The 26,464-nt window shown below is 41.1% G+C and overlaps 1 protein-coding gene and 1 pseudogene across 1 annotated transcript in view; both read right to left on the minus strand.

The window, feature by feature from the left end:
* The window catches only part of DHTKD1 (dehydrogenase E1 and transketolase domain containing 1), a 116,013-nt gene extending 90,133 nt beyond the window's left edge, over nucleotides 1-25,880 (minus strand). Inside the window, exon 1 of the mRNA XM_006891841.1 lies at nucleotides 25,727-25,880. Coding sequence (XP_006891903.1) covers nucleotides 25,727-25,880 — 154 coding nt within the window. The remainder of the gene's footprint in view (nucleotides 1-25,726) is intronic.
* On the minus strand, nucleotides 14,710-15,202 carry LOC102865144 (annotated as a pseudogene).
* Nucleotides 25,881-26,464: the final 584 nt, after the last annotated feature.

Genomic DNA, 26,464 nt, shown 5'->3' on the forward strand with positions numbered 1-26,464 from the left:
TGGGAGGGTGGAGGGACAGCACAGGAGAGGAAGGCCCTCTATGAGGTGGATTGATTCAGTGACTGGGATAATTGGGATAGGAGTGTCAGAGACGGTGCGATTGGCACAGGACAGAGTGGAGTTTAGGGCTGTTGTACATAGGGTCGCTATGTGTCGCAGGCGACTCTACGGCACATAACAACAACAACAATTTTATAAAAAAGAAAACCTTTTGTAGTGGGTTGGATTTTTTGTTGCTGTGTAGCAATGAGTCGTTATCCACTCAGAGCGAGCCACATGACAAAGCATAACTGTTCCATAGGGTTTCCTTGACTGTAATCTTTATGGAAGCAGATTCTTTGTAGTCTTTTTTCTCACAAAACAGCTGAATGAGTTCAAACTAACAGCAGACAAAACTCTTAACCATTCTGCTCCCAGGATCTCACTGGGTTGAATAGTATCTTCTTAAAATTTGCATCAAGGTAGAATTTAAGAATGTGACCTTATTTGGAACTAAGATCAGACTATGTCTAACTTTCACGTGCATAGGAAATTATTGAAAAGACCATGGCTTGAATCAAGTAAACCTTAGTCTTCAAACTAACATCTTTGCTTTTCAGCACTTTGGAGAGGTACCTAAGAGCAGACTTTCCCATATAAATGTCTTTAGGAAAATGTCTTTTGATTTTCCTGGCTGCTGGTGCCAACGGTGTTGACTGTGAATTCAAGCAGGATGAAGTAATTGACAATTCTATCTCTTCTCCATCTGATATTGCCTATTGACCCAGTGGTGATGATTGTTATTTCCCTGATATTAAGATAGAAACCATATTGAACATTGCAGTCTTTGATCTTCTGCAGAAAGTGTTTTAAGTCCTCCTTATATTCATCAAACAAGTTCCTGTCACCTGCACACTGTTGATCAGTCTCCCTTCATACAGACGTTATAATCTTCTTCTTATAGTCCAGCTTCTCAAATGATTTGTTCATCATACAGATATAGCTAACAGGGAGCTCTTGTGATTTAGTGGTAAGGAGTTATACTGTAAACTCAAGATCACATGGCTTGAATCCACCAGCTACTCTGTGGGAGATAATTAGTGTGCTGTTAAGGGCTTATTGTTCAAAATGGCTTCCCTAAAGGGAAAATCTGCTGTCAGGCACCTCTCCAAAGTACTGAAGAACAATTATGTCAGCCTTGAGACTAAGGTGCACCTGACCAGACCATGCTTTTCACAATTACTTACTATGCATCAGAGAGCTGCATAATAACTAAGGATGATAGAGAAAGAATTGATGTCTATGAGTTGTGTTGTTGGAGAAGAGTACTGAACATACCATGGAGTGCTAAAAGAACAGCTAGGCTCCTGCAGAATAGCTAGTGGCCTTGAACTGCATACCTTCAGAATTGCAGTGCAGCTTCTTGCCACTAGGTCATGAGAGCTCCCAATAACATCCTTGTGTTACCCTATCCACAAAGGAATTGGGTGGTCTTGAAAATCTACAAGGATAATGGCTAGTCTCACCATTAATGAGCAGATCAAGCAGCAGAAGTGAAGAGTCTCATCACCAGCAAAGAAGCAGCGAGCATGTAGTGCATGCCTTTGGAGGCCAGAGATTCTTGCATCAGCTAAACTTACAGCAGCAGCAGAAGCAGAAGCAGCAGCAGAGAACCAGAGCACTGATGTGAGATGGAGCAGAGCTTGGGATTGCCATGCCACTGATCTAGAGCCAAAAGCGTTTTGTCTAAGTTTGCTGGAGAATTTGGGAGAAGGAGAGCCATAACTGGCAGGACTGATAGCTTTTTAACACTGACCTAAAACCAAGAGGCTCAAGGCTAAGGTAGATGCCTGCAAATATATTTTGGAAGTTGTTCTAATTGTATTCTTCTACAAAGCTGAATTATAGCCTTCTGACTTCCCCAATATGGTTCTGTGCAGACTATGAGCTTTTGCATCAGATTTTGGACCCCTCAAAGCAGTAAGATTGGTGTTGGAATGAATAGAAAGAGGTTCCAGAGTGTGGGAGACATGTCTGAACTAATGGAAATAGGTTTTGTGTTGTTGGTGTTGACGATGGTGACAGTTCCCTATTGTGGAGTGGTTAAAGGTCAGATATGGTTGTCCTCACTGCGCTCTTGCCCTTTTTACAGATCAGAAATCTGCTCCCATGTGATTTGCTGCTTTTGAAAATCTGCTGAATAGATTAGCTCTGAGTTCATTCTAATTAAACAGTACATAACAAGAACAATATAGCTAACAGAGAGTTCTTATCAATAGTCTGTAGAGAGTTGGGTTGCTAACCCAAAGTCCATGCCTCTCTAGTGGTTTGAACCTACCAGTTACCATGGGAGAAAAATAGGCAATCCCTGTCCATGCAATTTATAGCTGGGGAAAATCCCCTAGAGAAACAGCTATGAGTTGAGTCAAATTTAATTTCAAAGCAATGAATTTGACTATCTGTAAAGCTGACACCAAAAAAAAAGAATCCTCACCACTGACCAATATTCCATCATGATAGAATGAATTCTTTCGTTTTACATGGATCCACAAGCAAAATTCATGGTAGCAGAAATTAAGAAAACAAAATACATCTTGCATTGGGAAAAGCTGCTGTCAAGGACCCCTTCAAAGAGCTAAAGAGCAAGGATATCAGTTTAAAGACTAAGGTGTACCTGTCACAAGGTATTTTCAATTGCTTCCTAAGCATTTAAAAGCTAGACAATGAATAAGGAAAACTAAAGGAGAATTGACACCTTTGAATTGCAGTGGCGGTAATGAACATTCCATGGACTACCAAAAGAATAAACAAAAATGTCTTGGACAAAGTTCATTCAGGGTGCTCCTTAAAGGCAAGGATAGTGAAACTTTACACATATTTTGGGCATGTTGTCATGAGGCATCAGTCTTTAGAAAAAGAAATCTAGGAAAAGTAGACTGGCAGTGATTGCAACAATGGGCTTAAGAATGGCAGAAACCCTGGTCGGGAACGCTTTCTATCTGCTGTTGATAGAGTTGCTGTGAGTGGTAATTGATGACAGCATCTAACAACAATATAGATAAGTGCTTTGGTAGCCTACTGTGTAGGGAGCTGCTCTGCTAAACCAAAGATCATGCCTCTCTGGTGGTTCAAATCCACCATCAGCTCCATGATGGGCAATCTCATTCCATGTGATTTTCAGCCTTGGAATCCCAATGGAGGAGAGAGCTATGATTCATTTCCAATTTGACAGGTATGAGAAAGAGAGAAAGAGAATATATAGCTAGGTAAGATGTCATATAGCTTGACTAAGGAGGATGTCATATAGCTTGACTACACAAAGAATGTATCATCAGGATTGCAGGAAAACTCGTTAACAATCTGCAATAGATAGATGAGGTTTGCAAGCAAACTTTGCTTTTAAAAATTAAAACAACTTGAAACACAGATGGAACTTAAAGACCATACCCTTTAGTATGTATTGCATTTCAGCTTAAAGAAAACAAAAATTCTCATCACTAAGACCAAGACTCTTGGCACCAGAAGTCAGGAAATCAAAAGAGGAACTGCACTGGGGAAGTCTGCTGTCAGGGACTTCTCCAAAGTGCTAAAGAGCAATGATATCAGTCTAGAGACTAAGGTGTGCATGACCCAAGCCATGGTCTTCATAATTACTTGCTATGCATCAGAGAGCTGGACAATGACTAAGAATGACAGAAGAAGAATTGATGCTTTTGAGATGTGGTTCCGGAGAAGAGTATTGAACATACCATGGACTGCCAGAAGTACAAATAGGTCTGTCTTAGAGAGGGTGAAACCAAATTTTTCCTTAGAGGCAAGGATTTTTTTTCTTTTTTTTTATTATTATTAAATTTTATTAGTTTTAATGAACATTTACAGGGATTCTGGGTTTTCATTCCTTCGCTGCTGCACCGTTCTCTCTACCCTCCTCACCAGTTTGTTCTTCTTCCCCCGCCCTCCAAATGTCTGTTTTAATTGTCCAATTAGAGGCAAGGATTTTGAAGCTCTGTCTCTCACACCTTGGGCAAGTGGCAAGGAGGGACCAGTCCTTGAAGAAGAACATCATATTTGGAAGGGTGGAGGAAAAGCTCAGGAGAGGAAGATCACGGATGAGATACAGAATTGACACAGTAACTGAGGCAATGGAGTGAGATGTGTCAGAGTCAATGAGACTGGCTCAAGACAGAGCAGGGTTCAGATATAGGGTAATTATGAGTGGCAGGCAATTTGATGGAACATAAAAACAAGAACAATAGCAGCAGCATGATAAATAGACAAAAGTTTGAGTTTTCAAAGGTTTCATACTACTTGGATTCACAACCAATGCCTATGGAAGCAGAAGTTGTAAAATCAAATTATATACTGCATTTCAGCAAATCTACTTGCAAAGAACTCTTTAAAGTGATAAAGAGCAAAGCTGTCAATTTGAGGACTAAGGTGTACCTGACCCGATCTAAGGAATTTTCCATTGCTTTATATGCACATGAGTAAGTGAATAGCATGGACAAAGAATAAGGAAGACCAAAGAAGAATGATGTCTTTGAGTTGTAGTGTGGGCAAGGAATATTAAATATTGGGATTCCCAAGCCTTCCTTGGAAGAAATGCAGTCCGAGTAGTCCTTGAGGTGATGGCAGCATGACTTAGCCTCACATACTCTGGTTATGCTATCAGGAGAGATGTATCATGCTTTATAAAGCTGAAGGTCAGAAAAGAAGAAGAAGACCATCAACAAGATGAATGGACAGAGTAGCTGCAGCAATGAACTAAAGCCTGGTAGTAACTTTCGAAGATGCAGAAGGACTGGGCAGTGTTTGGTACTTTTGTACATAGAGTAACTATGAGATAGAACCAACCTGACAACACCTAACAACAACAACAATGTCCAGGGACTAGTGTCCTTCTAAGAAGGTCTTAGGAGAAGCATATGGAAGAAGGCCATACAAATACAAGAGAAGAGACTTGCAGTCCAAAGTCAAGAAATGCCATGGATTGCTGATAACTACCAGAAGGTTCAGATTTGTTATATAACAGGGTTTATATACGTCAAAGTAGACTCATAGTCACCTAATACAATAACCAGAAACTAGAAAGAAACAAAGAAAAGTCCTCTTCTATAACCTTCAGAGAAAGCACAGACTTGATGACAACTTGACTTCAGATTTACAGGCTCCACAAATATGAGATAATAAATTTCTGTTGTTGTAGACCACCACAATTACAGTAATGATAGGTCCAGGAAACTAATATTCTTTTTTTTTTTTCTATAATTATATTTTATTAATTTTCATAAACATTTACAGAGATTTTGGGCTTCCACTCATTCATTGTTGCACTATTCTCTCTACCCTCCTCCCAGTTTGTTCTTGTCCAAATGCCACAGTGCTTGTCAAAGCCAGTTCTGATTAATCTTCTTTGTCAGTGTGTCCTTTGCCATTCCCTATCACTCCTCCCTGAGAGAGACTTCACCCTGAGTCATAAGGAAAAGGGGACGGCGTATTCTCTTAGCTACTTCCTGCTGAAAAGGGATGCCGTGGGTTTCAGGGTGAAGATCTTCTCTCACTACTCTAAAGGGCCCCTTTGGCAGTAGGAAACACATAGACTATTATGGAGATTGATTTTGGAATTCAGATGCACTCTTATTGATTGTGCTTGGCTGTACATGTACATATCCTTGAAGATGTATCATGGGGGTGTTGCAACCTAGAAGACACAAATTTGACTAACAAGTTATAAGTACATGAGTCCAAAAATTATGGAAAAGTAAAAGAAAAGATTCTTTCATTGTTTTACAAACCCTCCCCCAGGTCCCCTCCACCATGCAGCCCTCGCTCTAGTCTGCTGTGATGACAGAAATACCCAGTTACATCTCTCTTTTAGACGGTTCTCTCCCTCCTCTGCTTCAGTGCAGTATACATTATTGAACCCATCTTACTCAGTGTCTCCCTAACCCCAAGGACAGTCCCATTCTACAACAGTGGCATGATGTAATATTTGTCCTTTTGTGACTGGGATATTTCACTCAGCATAATGTTCTCCAGAGTCAACCATTTTGAATAATATTGCATGAGTTCCTTGTTTTTTAATGCAGCATAGTATTCCATTGTGCGAATATACCACAGCTTCTCTAGCCATTCGTTTGTTGATGGGCACTTAGGTTGTTTCCAACTCCTTGCTATTGTGAACAAAGCTGCAATGAACATGGGTGTGCATATATCTGCTTGGATGTCAGCTATGGTCGCTTCAGGGTATATTCCCAGTAGTGGAATTGCTGGGTCAAATGGTATCTCTATTTGCAACTTTTTGAGAAAGCGCCATACTGCTTTCCACAGGGGTTGCACCATTTTACACTCCCACCAACAGTGAATCAGGGTTCCAGTTTCTCCACAACCTCGCCAGCATTTGTTGCTTGCTGTTCTGTTAAATTTTGCTATTTTGACTGGGGTGAAATGATATCTCATAGTTGTTTTAATTTGCATCTCTCTTAGGGCTAGGGATTTTGAGCATTTCTTCATGTGTTTGTTAGCCATCTGAATGTCGTCTTCGGTGAAGTGCCTGTTCATATCCTGTGCCCATTTTTCTATTGGATTATTTACCTTTACCTTGTTGTGGTGCTCAAGTATTTCATAAATTCTGGATATAAGTCCCTTATCTGATATGGGAAACTAATATTCTATCTTCATTCCTTTTTTTCATTTTATTTTATTATTTGTGTGTGTGTGTGTGTGTGTGTGTGTGTGTGTGTACACACCATCAAATCAGATCTGACTAGTACAGCAGGAGATTGTCCCTCCTTCTCCAGCAGAGCATCTGGTGGATTCAAACCACATACTTGTGGGATTGCGGCACAGCTTTTTGCCACTAGGCCACCAGAGCTCCCTTCATTCTTATGGCTTAAACTATACAAGAACTCATTGTCGTCAAACCAGAGCCCACACCGAAATGATCTTCCAGTGGGTTTCCAAGGCTATAGATCACAGTGGATATCTCATCTTTCTCCTAAGGAGCCAATGGTGTATTCGAATGAATGGTCAGAAGAGTGGCCTTTGCGTTAGCAGTACAATGAGAGTTAAAGAGTTTGGGGGGTTTGTTTGTTTGTTTTAAAACTTAGCATGTACACAAATAAAAATATATATCTAAATTTAAATAAAATACTAAATATTCTCTCACTTATTTATGACATTCTGTTCTCTGTTGCTGAGTGCTATTGAGCTGATTCTTGGTCACCATAATCCTCTAGGACAAAATGGACCTGCTCATAAAATGGAATCTGCATGAGAGCAGATAGCCAAGCCTTTCTCCTGTGCAGGGCTATAATTTAGGTTAGCAACTGAGCACTTAACCATTGTGTCAAACTCCTTCTCAGTTTTATAAATTGCTTTTTAAAAAATTAACTGACCTGCAACAATGAATGACTGGAAATCCTAAATCTCTGTAAACTTTCACTAAAATAAATTTTAAAAAAATAAGAAAAAAAAATTAACTGACCAAGTCCCAGGTTCCAATGTTTTAGATAAAAGTGCTTGTATTCAACAACAACAACAACAAAGTGCTTCTTTTATAATACTTTGGCAGCAAATAATATTAAAATATTTTAAAGGATAACTATAGCAACAGAATGACAACAGAATAAATATATTAAGTTTTTAAAACTTCCTGCTAAGAAATATTTTTAGGCTGCCAACTCCTAGTCTGTAGCTGCAGCAAAAAGGGAGGGCAAATCAGGCTGCAGAGCATAACAGGGAAACACTGGGGGAGACACACTCGTAGATTAACTGGTGGTTTCACAGTTGTTTAAATCTATCAAAAGGCATTGAAGTGTAAATGTTCAACAGATGCAGTTTGTGCACGTGAATAACTCAAAGTTTATTTCAAGGCAAAAAAAAAATTAAGTAGGGAGGGAAAGGGATGGATAATTTTTCTCTGTATAAATCAAATCTACTATAGGAGAACAAGAAATACCTTTATGTCTGGCATAACATGCCCAAACAACACAGGACCTATGATACCTGCAGAAGATCATTGGAATTTATTTTGATATTTTAAGGCTCAAACAAAGCCAGGCGGACTGGTAACATATACATGCACATTCCTCTACAAAATAAAATGGAAAACGCTGGAGGCATGCTTCTGGTTCTGGACACTTGTTTTTGTTGTTATGTGCCATCGAGTCGTTTGCAACTCATAGAGACCTTATGTACAAGAGCTCTAAACGCTGCTCTATCCTGTGCCAACCTAGCCATCTCAAACGCACTTATTCCCACCGCTCCAGTCACAAAATCGATCCATCTCATCAAAGATCTTCCTCTCCTTTGCTTCCTCTCCACTCTGCCAAACACGATGTCCCTCTCCAAGGACCAGTCCCTCCTTGCAACATGCCCACAGTATGTCAGACGAAGCTTCAGAATCCTTGACTCCAAGGAGCTTTCCGGCTTCACCTTCTCCAGGACAAACCTGTTTGTTCTCCTAGCAGTCCATGGTGTATTCAACACTCTTCTCCAGCACCACAGCTCAAAGGCATCAATTCTCTTTCTATCAACCCTATTCACTGTCCAACTCTCTGATGCACAGCACGTAATTGTGAAGACTATAGCCCGGATAAGGCGCACCTTAGTCTCCAGCCTGACATCATTGCTCTGCAGTACTCTTGAGAGGTCCCTCACAGCTGACTTTCCCAATGCAATTCATCTCTTGATTTCCTGGCTGCTGTTACCAAGAGTGTTGATTGTGGAGCCAAGCAAACTAAAACTGTTAACTATCTCAATCTCTTCACCATCCATGCTGATCAGTGGTGAGAATCTTTGTTTTCTTGATGTTGAGCTTCAATCCACATAGAAGGCTGCAGTCTTTGACCTTCTGCAGCAAGAGCTTCATGTCCTCCTCAGTTTCAGCAAGCAGGGTTGTGTCATCTGCATAACGCAGGTTGTTGATGACTCTTCCACCAATACTGATGCCACATTCCTCTTCGTACAGCCCAGCAACTTGGATGATCTGTTCTGCATACAGATTGAAAAGGTATGGAGACAGAATACACCCCTGACGGACCCCCTTCTTGATTTTGAACCATGTAGTATCTCCTTGCTCTGTTCTGACGACTGCCTCTTGGTACAAGTATAGATTTCGCATTAGCACAATCAAATGTTCTGGGATCCCCATTCTTTTCAGAGCCAGCCACAGCTTGTTGTGATTCATACAGTCAAAAGCCTTTGCATAATCAATGAAGCACAGATAGACATTCTTCTGGTATTCTTTGCTTTCTGCCAAGATCCACCTAACTAGTACACAATAAATAGTATGTGTTATCTGAATGAATGGGATGAAATCCTGAGATTCCGCATATTGCAAAAAAGTGAACACTTTCTAGAGCCCTCAAACATGTGGTACAAAAAGTGAAGTAGATGTTTCCTGCTTGTTTGTTTTTGGTTTTTTTCCTCTTTTTTTTTCTTTTTTTCTTTTTTTTTTTTCCCTGCTTGTTTTGAATCCTTCTTTTCTCAATATTGTACCTCCCTCATCAAGGAGAGGGTCACCTGAGCCAAAGTGAGCCAAATTCCATTCTCTCCCTAATTGGAGATGTAAAAGTGACAGACAGGCATGTTGTGAGGGAAAAGCCTGAGACTGCTATTCTCAGAAAGGCCTGTTTGCAAAGTTGACCTTCGATGAGTGTCTGAGAACTCAGATTTCAGGGGGGGAGAGTTCTCATTTTTTCCCCTAACTGATAATGGTAGCTACCTACACTGTTTGTTCAGATAATAAGGTTTATGCCGAACATCTGCTGTTCTCTGGAAGGCTGGAGTTTTGGTATATCAGAGGGTGTTCACATGAACAGCTCCCAGGGAACACTTTGGGCTTCCTGGAGAAGAAACACAGCACATATGTCACTGTGTTTCATCACTCTGTGTGACCCTCCTGGGAGGAGGAGTGCATAGGGAAGCCTACACAGGGATTTATCCAGACTCAGCCTTTCCTTTCTCTCTCTCTCTCCCTCCCTCTCCCTTTCCCTCGCTCCCTCTCCCTCTCCTCTTCCCTCCCTCCTTCTCTCTCTCATGACCCAGCTTCTAACACCATTGGAATAAATGTTACCGATGAGTACAATGTTATATTATGAATCCTAGTGACTCTCCAAAATAAAGGAGTGGTTTTAGGTGCCCCTAAAACACATCATATATGTGACACATTCAGAAACTCCACATTGAAAGGTAATATATTAAAACTAAAAGCTAATGGTAGCTCTTTTTCATCATCTAACCTTAAGCAGGGAGCTTTGGTAACATAGGCCACAGTGAGTTGAACAAGGCTCTGGTGGTTTGAATCTACCTGCAGTAGATGGAAGGGAAGTCTCTCACTGCCAACTACAGCCTTGGAAACCAGACCGAGGGTCGCTTTGAGTCAGAACTGATGTAATGATCAGGTCATCGAGTCTGAGTCCTTCAACAGCCTCCCCAAAAACATCTAGAACCTACAGTTCTATTTCCACATAAAGGAACTCTGGTGTTGCAGTATGTGGTGTATTGTGCTACTAACCAAAAGATCAGCAGTTCAAATTCACTCACTACTCTAAGGGAGAAAAGTTTATAGTCTCTGAAACCCAACAGAGAGTGTCCATGAGTCAGAGCTGACTTGATGGCAGTGGGTTTGTATTCTTTCTATTCCAGGCAACATACACTTAAAGCAAGTGGGAGAGTTGAATTATCCACAAAAAAATTATTTTAAAAAAGAGTTATTTCCTTTAGAATGAAGTGTATTAAAATGAGATGGGCACTTTCAACTTCACCTTGAAAACCCCAAACCCAAAGCCCTGGAGTTAATCAATGCCAACTCATAGCAACCCTATGGAACAGAGAACTCCTCTAAAGACTCCTTGTATTTCCTATATATGCAACATCTCCTACAATGTCACTTCAGTGACCAAAGCTAGTAACCTCTAGATGTTGTTTAGAATCCTATGTTTCCCATCTCCAGATGGACTCTAAATTGTGCTATTTTCTTTAACAATAGTTCCTAAATCCTCCCTTTGAAATTTATATCCATAAGTCACTATTTCTAAATCCACATCCAGTTTAAACTGGAATTACTGATAAATTAAAGTTTACTTGGAAACTAAGGTTTACAGAGGTTAAAGTGCAAGTTGTTGCTAATAGCAAAGACACATACCACAAGTCAAATTTTAACTAGTGATACTATCCATCCAAAAGGTTACTAGAAGTCAATTCAGTATGTCTTTAAAGTCGTGACAGAAGGGAAATCTTAGTCAATGATATAAACATCCTTTGTAGGCACAGCAGTAAAAAAAATGTAATATACTGCATTGGGAAAATCTGTTGTCAAAGCCCTCTTGAACAAGCTCAAAAGGAAGGATGTTAGTTTAAAGACCAAGGTACACCTGACCAAGTCATGGTATTTTCAAGTGCTTTGTATGTTGATGTATGAATGCTGGAGAATGAATATGGAAGACTTAAGAATTGGTGCCTTTCAGTCATAATGTTCTCAAAGAATAGTGAATATACCATGGTTACCCAAAAGAATCAACAAACCTGTTTTGGACAAAGTTCAACTGATGTGCTCCTTAGAGGTGAGGATGGTAGTGCAACTTCACCTCACATATTTGTGTGTGTTATTAGGAGAAGCCCCATGCCTGGAAAAGGGCATCATGCTTGGAAAAGTAGAGAGTCAAAAAAGGAGAAGAACAAAGAGAAAAGTGAACTGGGGGATAGGGGAGGAGTGGGCAGGGAGGAAAATGTGCAACAATCAATGAATGGAAATAAAAAAAGAAGTGCCAAATTAAAAAAAAAAAAAAAAAGAAGTCCCTAAAGCAGGGAGCAGATGGATTGATGAAGGAACGGCTAGACTTAAGCACCCAAAGAGACTGTGAAGATGGTACAGAACTGAGCAGAGCGTTGTTCTGTTGTACAAAAGGCTGCTATAAATCATGGCTGACTCACCTACCTAACAAAAACATCAAGACAAAATACATGAAGAAGGCTGATGAAGGACACAGAAGAGTAGGGAGGCACCATAATTTCTTTACTGTGTCATCTTTGATGGAATAAGATGCACGTGCCAGGAAGTATGTGGACGTAAAGGCAAACCATCTTGGGCCAAACCACTGAGATTAATATCCATGAGTTGATAAAGGAACAGGACAAAACGTGCTTCAACTTCTATATCTCTGCAGAGCAAAGTTGTCATATCAGTTCAGATTTCTACTTTTCTTATTTGTGGTTGTTGTTAGGTGCTGTAGAGTCGAGCACGACTCATAGCAACCCTATGAACAAAAGATCTTAGTCCTGTCCTGTCCTGTGCCATTCTCATACTTCCCTACACACAAGAGCCCGCTGTGACAGTCACCATGTCAATCCACCTGGCTGAGGGTCTTCCTCTCCTTCTCCAACCCTTCACCCTTCCCAACATCATGTCCCTCTCCAAGGAATAGCACCTCCTAGCAACATGTCCAAAGTATCTGAGGCGAAGCCTCATCATTCTTGCCTCTAAAGAGCACTTCAGCTGCACCATCTCCAAGACATACCTGTTCATTCTCTTGGCTGTCCATGAGATGTTCAGTGCTCTTCTCCAACACCACAGCTTAAAGGCATCAATTCTTCTTCTGTCATCTGTATTCATAGTCCAGGTTTTGGATGCACAGCTAGTAATAAAAAAGACTATGGCCTGAATCAGATGTACCTGAGTCCTCAAAGTGACATCACTACTCCTCAATAATTTGGAAAGCTCCCTAACTGCAGATTTTCCCAGTGCAGTGTGACTCCTTATTTCCTGACTGCTCGTACCAAGGATGTTAACTGTGGATGCAAGCAAGATGAAGCTATTGACAGTTTGTCTCCTCTCCATCTATCATGATACTGCCTATTGGTCCAATGGTAAGAATCTTCCAAGTCTAATTATTCCTCTCTGACAGAGAACTTGAACAATAGATTAGAACCTTACCATATTCTTCTCCAGCCTCACATTTCTGATATGCTCAAGCCCATTGTTAGTCATTACATATTGTCAAGGATCTTCCACTTTCTCTGATTGTTGTTGCTGAGTACTGTAGAATCTAAACCAGCCCATAGCTGACCCTCTGGTGGGTTTTCAGGGGCAGTTAATCGCAAGGAAGGAGATTGACCATCCTTCTCCTGTGAAGTGGCTGATGGCCTCAAACCATGGGATTAGCCATCTAAATAACCTAATGAACCTCTGATTAGCCATCTAAATAAATTCTATTTCAAGAGGTAACAGAAACAGATAAAATGAAAAGAATTAAAATAACATTTACAAGATTAAAACAATTTTTGAAATCTTACTAAAATCACAAGAAGTGCAATTGGTATCTGCTACAGAAAGCAGGCCTCAGGCCTGCTTTTAATTGTTTTTGGTCAAAGATTCTTCTAGGTGGTATAGCACGGGTCTGTCAATTTGCTGTACAGAGGTAACTCGTGGTTGCTGTGATGCTGAACACTGTGACCCTGAGGTGCCAAATGTGATATTGGTCACCCTTGGTGGACAGTGTTTGGTGGAGCTCCCCAATTTAAACAAGCAGGAGTGGCATCACTTCCGAAATAACTTGCCTCTGGAAACCCTATGAACTTGGAGAAACAAAGAAAGTTATACAAGTGTTCAGGTCTTTTGTTCATAGAGTCACTATGAGTCACCTATGACTCGAATGCATTTAACAACAACAACATAGAGAGAGCTCAACTGGCTTAATAGAAAGTGACGCTACCAAGCCAAAGGTGGGTGACTTTAATCTATGTCAATTAGGTCTGGTTTTAGTTGTTTTTGGTCAAACATTCTTCTAGGAGGTATAGCACTGGTCTGTCGATTTGCTGTACAGAGGTAACTTGTGGTTGCTGTGATACTGAACACTGTGACCCTGATGTGCCAAATGCAATACTGGTCACCCATGGCACACAGTATTTGGTGGATCTCGCCAATTAAAACAAGCTTGGAAGCAAAAGTGGCATCCACTTCTGAAATCGCTTGCTTCTGGAAACCCTATAAACTTGGAGAAACTAAGCGTTCAGGTCTTTTGTTCATTGGGTCCCTGAGTTGCCTACGACTCAACGGCATTTAACAACAACAACTGACAATTGTAAGGAGCACTGACTGGTGACCTAGTGGCAAGAAACTGCACTGCAATCATGAAGGCACTCAGTTCCAGACCACCAGATGCTCCATGGGAGAAGGATGAGAAATCTATTCCGGTGCAAATAACTACCTCCCAAAATAAAATTTAAAAAAAAAAAAAAAGCAAATAACTACCTCTGAAAACCTGCTGGAGGGTCAGCTAGGGGTTAGTTCTGACTCTATGGTACACAACACACTGATAATCTGGCAATACACAATTTGTCCAGTAGCTGAAGTTTTTATTGTGTTTCCTAACCATAAGAAATCATTAGGGCCTTAGCCTCATGGAGCACCTAGTGACTCAGCAGTGGGTCCATCAGCTAGGACCTCTCCCAATTATGGTGACTTTCTGCTATCATTTGAGGGGGGGAAAGAGATCATTAAAGGCAAATCCTAGATGATGCTGTACATAAGCAAAAAAGTATCACTCAGTAATCTGTTAACTATGATTTTTTTTGCATCTGGCCAATAACTGCTTTCAAATGGAAAAGTAAAATTATCGCTGTGGGCAATACTACCAGTAAAATGAATGGAAAACAAAAGTTTTTCTGTTATATTTTTCAAGAAAAAAGAAAATAAATAGCACTTTGCATGCTTCACCCTGTAAGATTTCATTTTCTGAGATAAGATCCAATGAAAATGGTTACAGTTATGAGAAGCAAAGGCAAAGGACTGATGACCTTGTCTCTGAAGGAGTAGATGCAACTGAGGTGGATCCAGGTTTATTCCAATGGGCTACCTTTCTGAGCCTTAAGCCTTCACCTCTCATGTCTCAAATTTCTTCTAACAATTTAATCATTTCTTCCTGAACTCTTCTACTAGTTTTCTTGTTTCAGTATCATTGAGTAGGTACTATGTGGTTTTGGCATAGATCCCTCTTATTTAGATGCAGTCAGTGGTGCGTCTTTTCTAGGTTGCAAATCATGATTCTGTTTCTCCTATTTAAACACTTTTGAGTCCTCTGGGGTCATTCTTAATGTTGTATCTGGAAGATGTCGCAAATGTGGGGTTGCTACTGCTCACTGAAGTAATAGCTATAGCAATTTCTGGTGGCATTGTACCTAATATATAATTTTCACTGAGTATTTCCAATACACAATTCAATTTATGTTAGGTGCTGTTGAGTCAACTACAACTCATAATGACCCCAACCAACAACAGATCTGAACTCTGACCTATCTTGTGCCATCTTCACAATCTCTATCACATTCAAGTTCCGTGTTACATATCAACCCCTATAACCCCTAAATAAAGAGGAAGCTCTTTCACTGATGTTCTCAACACAATCTCTCTAAGTACCAATTCCTCCTGAAAAGTTTACTGAGAGACAGAATACAGTCTAGACCAGTGAAACATCCATTGTCACTGAGTGACTTCTACTACTCTACTGCACCACAAAATAGGATACATTCTTTTATTGTTAAATCATAAATTACAGGTTATACTATTCTTACTTGGCTTATAGAAGTCCAAGGGAGGTAAAAGTGGGATATCTAGAAAAAATAGTTTCATAACACCTAACTGGGATTACATGATTGTACAAAAATACGTGTTGAAAGAAACAAAAGAAAAAGAAAAAAAAAATACGTGTCCTTCAGTTTTTTATAGACTGGTCTCTCAGAACATTGGATTGGTAAGCTCGTCTTCCTCAGTCATGCTTGTTTATGAATGTGTATCATACAGCTTGCTTGGCTCCGCAATCAACATGCTTGGCACCGACAGTCAGGAAATCAAAAGATTAATTGCATTAGGTCAATCTGCTGTTAGGGACCTTTTCAGACTATTGTGAAGCAACAATGTTAGTCTAGAGACTAAGGTGTGCCTGATTCAGTCCATAGTCTTCACAATTACTGCTATAAATCAGAGAGCTGAACAATGACTAAGGATAACAGAAGAATTGATTCCTTTGAGTTGTGGTGCTGGAGAAGCATCTTGAATATACCATGGACAGCCAAGAAAACAAATAGGTCTATCTGAGAGAGGGTGAAACCAAGTTTGTCCTTGGAGGCTAGGATTTTGAAGCTCCAGCTCACACACTTTGGGCATTTGGTCAAGAGGGACTAGTCCTTGAAGAAGAACATCATGCTCAAAAGGGAGTGCAGGGACAGCATCCTCTGAGGGACAGTGCAGGAGAGGAAAACCACGGATGATATGGACTGATACAATAACTAGGGCAATGGTGGTAGACATATCGGATTCAGTGAGACTGCCTTAGGACAAGGTAGGCTTCAGAGCTATTGTATATATGGTCACTATGAGTTGCAGACAAACAACATCACAAAAATTTAGAAACACTGTATTTCAAGACCTGCCCTTCAAGTTTTGCATGTTTACCTACAGTGAACAAGACCCTGTGGGAATAAGCTAAACTCAGAGGAAAGGAATGTTGTCCTTGAGGTATATGGAACAGATCAGCAACAAGGTTATTGATTTTGTTAGGGTCTATCAAGTCCAGAGAGACTCTATGAACAACAAATCTGAACTTGGTCCTATCCAGAATGATATCTCTAAGGAGTGGTTCCTCCTAAAAAAATGTGGACAAAATAAATGAGACATAAAGGGTTGGGGTTTTTGGTCCAATTGCTTTTATAAATTATAGTTTATTATACTGCTATTCTTTATAATGTATCATTTTGCACAATGACTCATGCAGACCTTGTGTGAAAATTGCAAACAATCAAACAGATAATAATTGCCATTTAGGAAAAAAGAACAAATTCAAAGAATCTAAACATGAATGTAGGTTTGTTCCTCCTGGAGAAATAAATGAAACTCAAAATCTTTTACACACCTTCCATTACATACAGAGACATTCAAGATAAAAATGAAATGAGGATCTGGAGAACTTCAAACTATTTTGTTTTCTAAGCACCTCAGCTTGGTCTTTCAGTGTTTCAAACCACACCACATTCTTTTTAACCAAGAAGAACTTTCTGCATTCTGTGTGCAGGAACACTAACTTCATCTTCAGAGAGTGGGATATAGAACTGCAAGAGGCAGAATTACAAGGGAAGGAGCATTCTGGGGAACACAAGTAATGCAGTACTTCCCATAGAAGTTCACAAATTCAATCTGCTTGACACAGCAATCAAAGTTGACACCTCCACATTTCAGGTTTGGGTAATTGCTGGTCAATCCCAAATATCTGAGAAGATTCCCTAGAAGATCATACATTGGGAGTGTAGGGAATGTTTCAGACTCTAATAGTCCATACAACGAATTCCAGGAGAGCGGAAGGGTCATATATTAAATCTCTAACAAAATGAACAACAAGTGGATTTCCTTACAAACTCAATTCTCAAATGAATTAGGTTGAGGATCTCTCAAGACAGAAAGACACAATACATTTTACTATCCTTGTCTCTAAGCAGTACTCTTGGTTGTAGTTCCTTCAAGATAGATCTGTTTGTTCTTTTGGCAGTCCACTACTGTTTGCCAACACATACCAGAAACATCAATCCTTCAGTCTTTCTTACTCACTATTCAACTTTTAGATACATAAGAAGCAATTGAAAACACCAAGGTTCTAAGGACTGCTCTACGGAAAGGCACTTATAAAATCTAGCATAGATTCGAGACTCATTCCAAGATCTCAAAGTTGTGCTGCTTAGGTACTGTCAAGTCAACTATGACTCATAGTGGCCCTGTGAACAACAGATCAGAAACCTGTTCTATCCTGCACCATCCTCCTAATCTCTGTCACACTCAGCCCATTGTAACAGACACTGTGGCAGGCCCATCTTCCTCTCTTGATCTCTGTGATGCTCAAAACTGACCCATAGCCAATCTTCCAGTGGGTTTTCAGAAGATGTAAATCAAATGGGAAGAGACTGTCCCACTTTCTTCCACAGAGTGGCTGGTAAATTAAAATCTTCTGGCTTTGCATTGGCATAACTACTTACACTCTAGGCCACCAAAGCTCCCTAAAGAGTGGTACAGTTGTTGTTGTTGTTGTTACGTGGCATCAAGTAAAGTGCCACTCATAGCAACACTTGATTTATCCCAGAATACTTGATTGGTACTCATGCAAAATCAATATACCTAGACCTGGAAGCAGTCAATGGAACAGAGCAAGGAAACACTGTATGGTTCAAAATCAAGACAGGAGTGTATCAGAGATGTGTCCTGTCTCCATATTTTTTCAGTCTATATGTGGAACAGATCATTCAGGAGGCTGGATTTCATGAGGAGGAACTGGCATCACTATTGGAGGAAGACTCATCAACAACCTATGTTATGCAGATGACACTACCATGCTTGCTGAAACTGAGGAGGATCTAAAGTGTTTGCTGCAGAAGGTCAAGGACTGAAGTCTCTTAATATGGATTGCTGCTGAACATCAAGAAAACAAAAATTTTTAAAAAATTCAAAAAAAAAAAAAAAACACCAAAAATTTCTACCTCTGGGCCAAATGGCAGGACCATGATAGATAGAGAACAGACTGAGATTGTTAAAAATTTCACCTTGCTTGGATCCACAATCAACATTCTTGGCACTTGTTGTTGTTGTTATGTGCCATCGAGTCGTTTGTGACTCGTAGGGACCCTATGTACAAGAGCCCTAAATGCCATTCTATCCTGTGCCAACCTCACTGTCTCAAACACATTCATTCCCACCACTCCACTCACAGAATCGATCCATCTCATCGAGGGTCTTCCTCTCCTGCGCCATCCCTCCACTCTCCCAAACATGATGTCCCTCTCCAAGACCAGTCCCTCCTTGCAACATGCCCAAAGTATGTCAGACGAAGCTTCAGAATCCTTGACTCCAGGGAACATTCTGGTTTCACCCTCTCCAGGACAAACCTGTTTGTTCTCCTAGCAGTCCATGGTATATTCAACACTCTTCTCCAGCACCACAGCTCAAAGGCATCAATTCTCTATCATCCCTACTCATTGTCCAACTCTCTGAGGCATAGCACATAATTGCAAAGACTATAGCCTGGATCAGGTGCACCTTAGTCTCCAGCCTCATGTCGTTGCACTTCAGTACTCTTGAGAGGTCCCTCACAGTTGACTTTCCCAATGCAATTCGTCTCCTGATTTCCTGGCTGCTGTTACCAAGAGTGTTGACTGTGGAGCCAAGCAAACTAAAACTGTTAACTATCTCAATCTCTTCACCATCCATACTGACGCTGCCAATTGACCCAGTGGTGAGAATCTTTGTTTTCTTGATATTGAGCTTCAATCCATATTGAAGACTGCAGTCCTAGACCTTCTGCAGCAAGCGCTTCACGTTCTCCTCAGTTTCAGCAAGCAGGGTTGTGTCATCTGCATAACGCAGGTTGGCAGGTTGTTGACGATTCTTCCACCAATCCTGATGCCACATTCCTCTTCGTACAGCCCAGCATCTCAGATGATCTCTTCTGCATACAGATTGAAAAGGTATGAAGACAAAATATATCCCCGACGGACCCCTTTCTTGATTTTGAACCATCCAGTGTCTCCCTACTCTGTTTTGACGACTGCCTCTTGGTCCAAGCATAGATTTCGCATTAGCATGATCAAATGTTCTGGGATTCCCATTCTTCTCAGGGTCAGCCACAGCTTGTTGTCATTCACACAGTCAAAAGCCTTTGCATAGTCAATGAAGCACAGATAAAAGACAAATTGCACTGGGAAAGTCTGTTGTGAGGGACCTCTCCAGAGTGCTGAAGAGCAATGGTGTCATTCTTGAGACCACAGTGCACCTAATCCAGGCCCTGGATTTCTTGTCATCAGAGAGCTAGACAATAATTAAGGATGAATGAAGAATTATTGATGACTTGAGTAGTGGTGCTAGAGAAGAGTATTGAATATATCATGTACTGCCAAGAGAACAAACAAGTCTGTCCTGGAGAGGGTGAAAACAAGGTTGCTCCTTGGAGGCAAGGATTTTGAAGATCCATCTAACATACTTTGGCATGCTGCCAGGCGGGACCAGTCCTTGGAGAGGGATGTCATGATTGGGAGGTTGAGGGACAGCACAGGAGAGGAAGACCCCCAAAGAGATGGATTAATACATTACCTGCGGTAATGTGGGTAGATAGGGCACGGTTCAGGGCCATTGTTCATAGGGTTGCTATGAGACATACTTGACTTCACATTACAACAACATTAAGCCTCCAGAGCTCCCTACTTCCAATAGGGACACAGAAAATAAAGGTGAAGGAAGAATTACTAAGGCAAGACAGAAAAATAGTCAAAGGGCAAAGCTATGAGAGGTGGAGTAAATGAATAGATTTACATAACAAGGAATTTTTCTCCCCTACCAAATAAGATTTGATAACAGGCTTGAGTCAGTGACTGTGATGATCATTCCTTTGTCAAGTTTCTCTCTCTCTCTTTGGGGGTGTGTGTGTGTGTGTGTGTGTGTGTGTGTGTGTGTGTGTAAAATAATGGTAGTTGATAAAAAGCCAGTGTATTGCTGTTGTATACTGTCATGTTGGGATTCTCTCATAGCTGATCCTCCAATAGGTTGTCAGAGACAATAAATCACATGGAGATGGCCCAACTTTCTCCCTCAGAGCAGCTGGTGGATTCAAACTATGTGCTTTTGGGTTGGCAGTATAAGTCCTTAACACTGCACACCAGAGTTCGTTTCTTTTAGCAGTGTATGGGATAATTAGGACTCTCCTCCAAAACCACAATTCAAAGGCATTGATTCTTCTTCTCTCTTCCCTATTCACTGTCCAAGTTTCAGATACATAGGAAATGAATGAAAAGCCATGGCTTGAATCAGACACACTGTACACTCACATCTTTGCTCTTCAGTACTTTGGAGAGGTCCTTGACAACAGATTTTCCCAATGCTATACATGTTTTGATTGCTTGACTGCTAGAACCATGAATGTTGATTGTGAATCCAAGTAAAATGAAATCCTTGACAATTCAGTCTTTTCTCAGTCCATCATGATGTTGCCTACTGGTTCACTGGTGATGATTTTTTTTTTCTGGATGTTGACATATAATCTGTATTGAAGGCTATAGTCTTTGATTTTCTATAGAAAGTGTTTCAAGTCTTTTTTGCTCTCTTCAAGCAAGGCTGTGTCATCTGCACTAACGATTAGAGAGAAGTAAATAAAAACCCGAGATACCAGCTGACCTCTCCTTACCTTGATAATAAAATTGCTCAACTAAACAGAAAATACCTCATTGCTATGTGTTGTTGTTATGTGCTGTCGAGTCTATTGCGACTCATAGCGACCTATGTACAAAAGCCCTAAACCCTGCTCTATCCTATGCCAACCTCATTGTCTCTGACACACCTACTACCATTACCCTAAAAATTGAATCGATCCATCTCATTGAGGGTCTTCCTCTCCTGTGCTGTCGCTTCCACTCTCCCAAACATGATGTCCTTCTCCAAGGACTGGCCCCTCCTTGCAACATTCTAAAAGTATGTCAGACAAAGCTTTAGAATCCTTGACTCCAGGGAGCAGCCCGACTTCTCCTTCTCCAGGACAAATCTGTTTGTTCTCCTAGCAGTCCATGGTATATTCAACACTCTTCTCCAGTACCATAGCTCAAAGGTATCAATTGTCTTTCTATCATCCCTAGTCACTGTCCAACTCTCTGATACATAGCACGCAACTATGAAGACAATAGCCCGGGATCAGGCTCACCTTAGTCTCTAGCCTGATGTTGTTGCTTTTCAGTACTCTGGAAAGGTCCCTGACAGCTGACTTTCCCAATGCAATTCGTCTCTTGATTTCCTGCCTGCTTGTACCAAGAATGTTGACTGTGGAGCCAAGCAAACTAAAACTCTTAACTATCTCAGTCTCTTCACCATCCATACTGATGCTGCCAATTGGCCTAGTGATGAGAATCTTTGTGGGTTTTTTTTGATGTTGAGCTTCAATTCGTACTGAAGGATGCAGTCGTTGACCTTCTGCAGCAAGCGCTTCAGGTAGAGTTGGAATAAACTCACAGCTAAGCCTTGAGCAGGTTTTCTGAGGTATAAAGATGGGCAACCTCCACCTATGAAATTTACAGTCTTAGAAACTTACTAGAGGGTCAGTTATGAGTCAGTTCTGACTTGAAATAATTTTTTTCTGTATTAGAAGACCAAAGAATTGATGACTTTGAATTATAGTATATTGAATACATCATGGACTACCAAAAGAACAAATAGATCTGTCTTAAAAGAAGTGCAGCCACAGCGCTCTTTAGAGGCAAAGATAGTGAGATTTACACACTTTGGGCATGTGCAAAAGAATACAGGAATTCACCTGGCATGTTTAGTCATATGGAAAATAGCACTACCACTACATTAGCTTAAGTTAAAATTTGGGGTCCTGGAGCCTGTGACTCAGCACTTCATGGCCATTAGTCATGCCATGACCACCATGTGATAGCGTGGCCAATACCTCCTCAAAACCAATCCCAGAAACTTTAAAAATCTGTTGTTGTTAGGTACTGTCGAATATGACCCATAACAACCCTATGAACAACAGATCTAAACCTTGTTCTATTTTATGCTATCTTCCCAATTTCTAACACACTCAAACGTATTGCAATAGTCACTGTTTAAAATGTGTGTGTACATATCCCAATCATGGTCTTTAGTCGTGCCAGCAACAGTGATGGTTTGAAAGTGCCACCAGTTATGATTTGGTGGCGATTTTGTCTCCAAATAGCACCATGAAAGGCATGCCCCTGATTCAGCAGAACACCTATTTGCACCATGCTATTTTTTTGGTTTCCTTCATTCCAGAATACTTCGCATATGCTTGTCTTTGTCCTATGTAGTCTCAACAAAAAATTCTCTATAGAATATGTCTGAATCAAAGTGTCTTCCCACCCGCTTCTAGAACACCTCTCAATACTACATAATATCATTCCCTTGGCTTGAAGTCTTAATTCCAGACTTCTAAATTTCACCAAACACCCCAAAACCAAGCAAATTTGCTGAGGGTAAAACAACGTGATTATACATGACAGGGAAGGAATTATATATAAAATTATCTCGACAGGTTTTTAAAATCAAACTTAAACTCGTTGCCATTAAGTTGGAAATAACCCAGAGCTAACCCTTCAGCAGGTTTTCTGAGACTGTAAATCACAGGGGAGTTGACTGCCCATCATTCTCCCAGACAAACTGGTGAAACCAAACCACCGGAGGTGCAGTCTCTGGATTAGCAGCATAATTCTCCATGGACTAGGCCACCAAAGTTCACTTTAAAAAAAAACTACAACATCCCGAAGCTCTGATACAAACTTCCAAATGAAAGACAACTATGGGTTCAGTCATTTCCAAGGCAAGCTTTAATTCTCAGTTGTCAGGCTGTTAATAGGAAGAAGACAGAGAGACTCAAATGGAGTGTAAAGCATCACAACAGCTATACATTGAGTATAGATTGACATGATCGTAAATGAAAAAGGATTATTAATTATGTTGGTACCAGCAGTCAGGAAATCAAAAGAAGTATTGCACTGGTAAAGTCTGCTGTCAGGGACCTCTCCAGAGGTCCCTAAGGGCAACGACGTCAGTCTGGAGACTAAAGTGCACCTGATCCAGCCCATAATCTTTGTAATTGCTTGCTATGTGTCAGAGAGCTGGGCAACGACTAGGGATGATAGAAAGAGAACTGATGTCTTTGTGCTATGGTGTTGGAGAAGAGTGTAGAATGAATCATAGACTACCAGGAGTACAAACAGGTTCAACCTGGAGAGGGTGAAATCAGGCTGCTCCTTGGAGGCAAGGATTCTGAGGCTTCATCTGACATACTTTGGGCATGTTGCAAGGAGGAACCAATCCTTGGAGAGGGACATCATGCTTGGAAGGGTGGAAGGACAGAGAAAGAGAGGAAGATTCTTGATGAGATGGATTGATTCAATGACTGAGGTAATGAAGGTTAAGTGTGTCAGACAGTAAAGTTGACACAGGATGGAGCAGGTTTCAGGGCTGTTGTACATGGGGTCACTATGAGTTGAAAGCAACTCAATGGCACATAATTAACAATAACATCATATACATATAACACATATTACTGAAACAAGAGTTTGGCCAAGGACTGTGATGCACTTCCTACTAAACTATCTAGGATTGAGAGGTACTTGATAAAAGTATGTATTTCTGAACTCATCTCAGACCACAGAACTGAAACCCTTAGTAAGGTGAGACTCACTTTATTTTTTTTTAAATTATGTATTGAGCACTTTTTTTCTTTTTTTATTTGAGTGAAATTTTTCAAATCATATTGGCTTTTCAGTCACTCATCATTCAAACACATTTTGTTTTATAATGTTAATTTTTATTGAGAAATTGGCATTTTAAACAGCACTCAAAGTGTTTTGAATGCACATCTAAGTTTGAGACCAACAAATGAAATGCTAAGCTATCAGTTTGCAAAGCAGAGTAAAATCAAGTCTTAAAGTGGTGAACAATTTAGGTAACCAAAATGATGTCCCTAGAGACCGTCAATGCATTCTAGAGAGAAAAACCAGGTTTATGCTAAATACTTCCTTAAATGAAAAACAAAATACTAAAGTTCCAGTATGTGCTGTAGGACTCAAAGGTCAAGTACTTAAATAATGAAAAATATCTTAACTGTTAACCTGCTAACTGGACCCAAAGATACCAAATCATTTTTTCCTCTAATAATCAACTTGTATTAATTTCCCATTCTACAGATGAATGAAGACACAATGATTCTGGCAAATAAGCCGAATACACAAAATCTGTCTCTTGCAGATCAACATGTAACAAAATGTCTAAAAACAGTCATTTTCCTCCCCCACACACACCAATAAAACCACCAGTAACATGGTTTCAAGTTTAGTAAAAGATTAGAATGAGGAGAGAAGATAATTAACACACAAGTCCTTGATCACACTGTGCTTTTCTTCCAACCAATCCAGTACCAGATCCCACACATTTTTTACTCAGTCCTTTCCCCTTAGGGAACAAAAAAGCTTTGGAGATAGCCCTGGAAAGGTATCCTCCCATTAATCCCAAATAGATGGAAAATGGTAACTATATTCTTTTCTAAAATCCTACGTCCACAAAGGACTGAAAATTAGAAAGAAAGAAAAGAATCAGACCAAAAGCAGCTCACAAAAAAACAAACAAAAAAAAAAAACCCCCCACCACTGTGTTGGGGGGGGGGAGCAGCTCACCAAACAAACAACTCCGCTGCTGATTCACAAGCTTCATACCTGAATCTCCATGAGGATAAAGCCCATTTTTCTTCTTTGGAATTACAGGTGGATTCGAACCACCAAAGAGTCATGGCCAGTGGATTAGCAGTGCAACTTCCTAAAATCTATGCTGGACACCAGAACTCTGCAAGGCGCTTGATTTTCACAAATTTGCCATCCAATAAAGAGAACAGACAACATCTCCCCTCCAGACTCAGAAGGCAGGTGGACAGACAACCCAAGCATGGAATCAATGCTGAGATTCCGACCTTAGGGTCCTCCTTACAGAACACGGGCAGGAGGGTGTCTCGCTCCGTCCTCAGTGCGTCAATCCTAATCAAGGGACCAGCCTGAAGGCAAGCGGACCCCCTTTCTCTACAGGCCTGCACCGCACTCACAGGTCAACTGCGACACCCCAGACACCAGACATTCCCCCAGTCCCTTGTACTCCATCGAAGGAAACCCCTTCCCCACTCCCAGCCCCAGGAGCTCCCCGCCAACGTCCAACCTGTGGGGCGCGCCAGGCCGGCCCGGGGCTGCCGGCTCGCCACCTTCCTCGGCCGATAGCCGTAGACGCCCCGCTCCGTCTGGTAGCCGCGCCGGAGCAGGGTGGGCACCCGGCCGAGGCCTCGTGTTGCTGCTGCCACAGTGGTCGAGGCCATAACCGAGGCAGGGTTCCCGGTTCGGGAGAAAGCGGTGGACGGACTAGGGAGGAAAACCGACTGCAAGAAGGCGGCGGAATCGCGGAGCTCCACTCAGTCCCACGCGCCCCGCCCAAGATGACATCCCTGCGCTTGATTGGCTCCGCGCGACACGCCCAGGGTAAGAATCCTCCGCTGAGAAGGCTGAGTCTGAAGAGTCTTGTGTTATTACTCCAGCGTAGTCCAGGGTTTGGTAAGGAAGGAAATGCTGAACGAATAGAATCGTTACTGGCTTAATTAAATACATAATTACTATAGTTAGGTACCCTCGACTTACCTCCTCCAATTCATGGCGTCCTTGTGTAACAGAACAAGACCCTGTCTAGTCTTTTAGCATGGCGGGGGGTGGGGGTTGAGGGGGAATCTCTGCGGTGTGTAAATCGTTCCAGCCTCTATGTCAGTCTATTCTATCGCTCCTTCGCTGACCCTCTGGTTTTTCCAAACATAATAGCATCATGTATTTTTTTCAAAGATTGGCCCCAACTAATAACAAGCCCTAAACATATGAGACAGATTCACTTATTCATGCAGCTAAAAAGCACTGT

The sequence above is a fragment of the Elephantulus edwardii genome, unplaced genomic scaffold, assembly GCF_000299155.1.
Source record: "Elephantulus edwardii isolate Elephantulus edwardi_28Jun2011 unplaced genomic scaffold, EleEdw1.0 scaffold00105, whole genome shotgun sequence".
Classification (NCBI taxonomy): domain Eukaryota; kingdom Metazoa; phylum Chordata; class Mammalia; order Macroscelidea; family Macroscelididae; genus Elephantulus; species Elephantulus edwardii.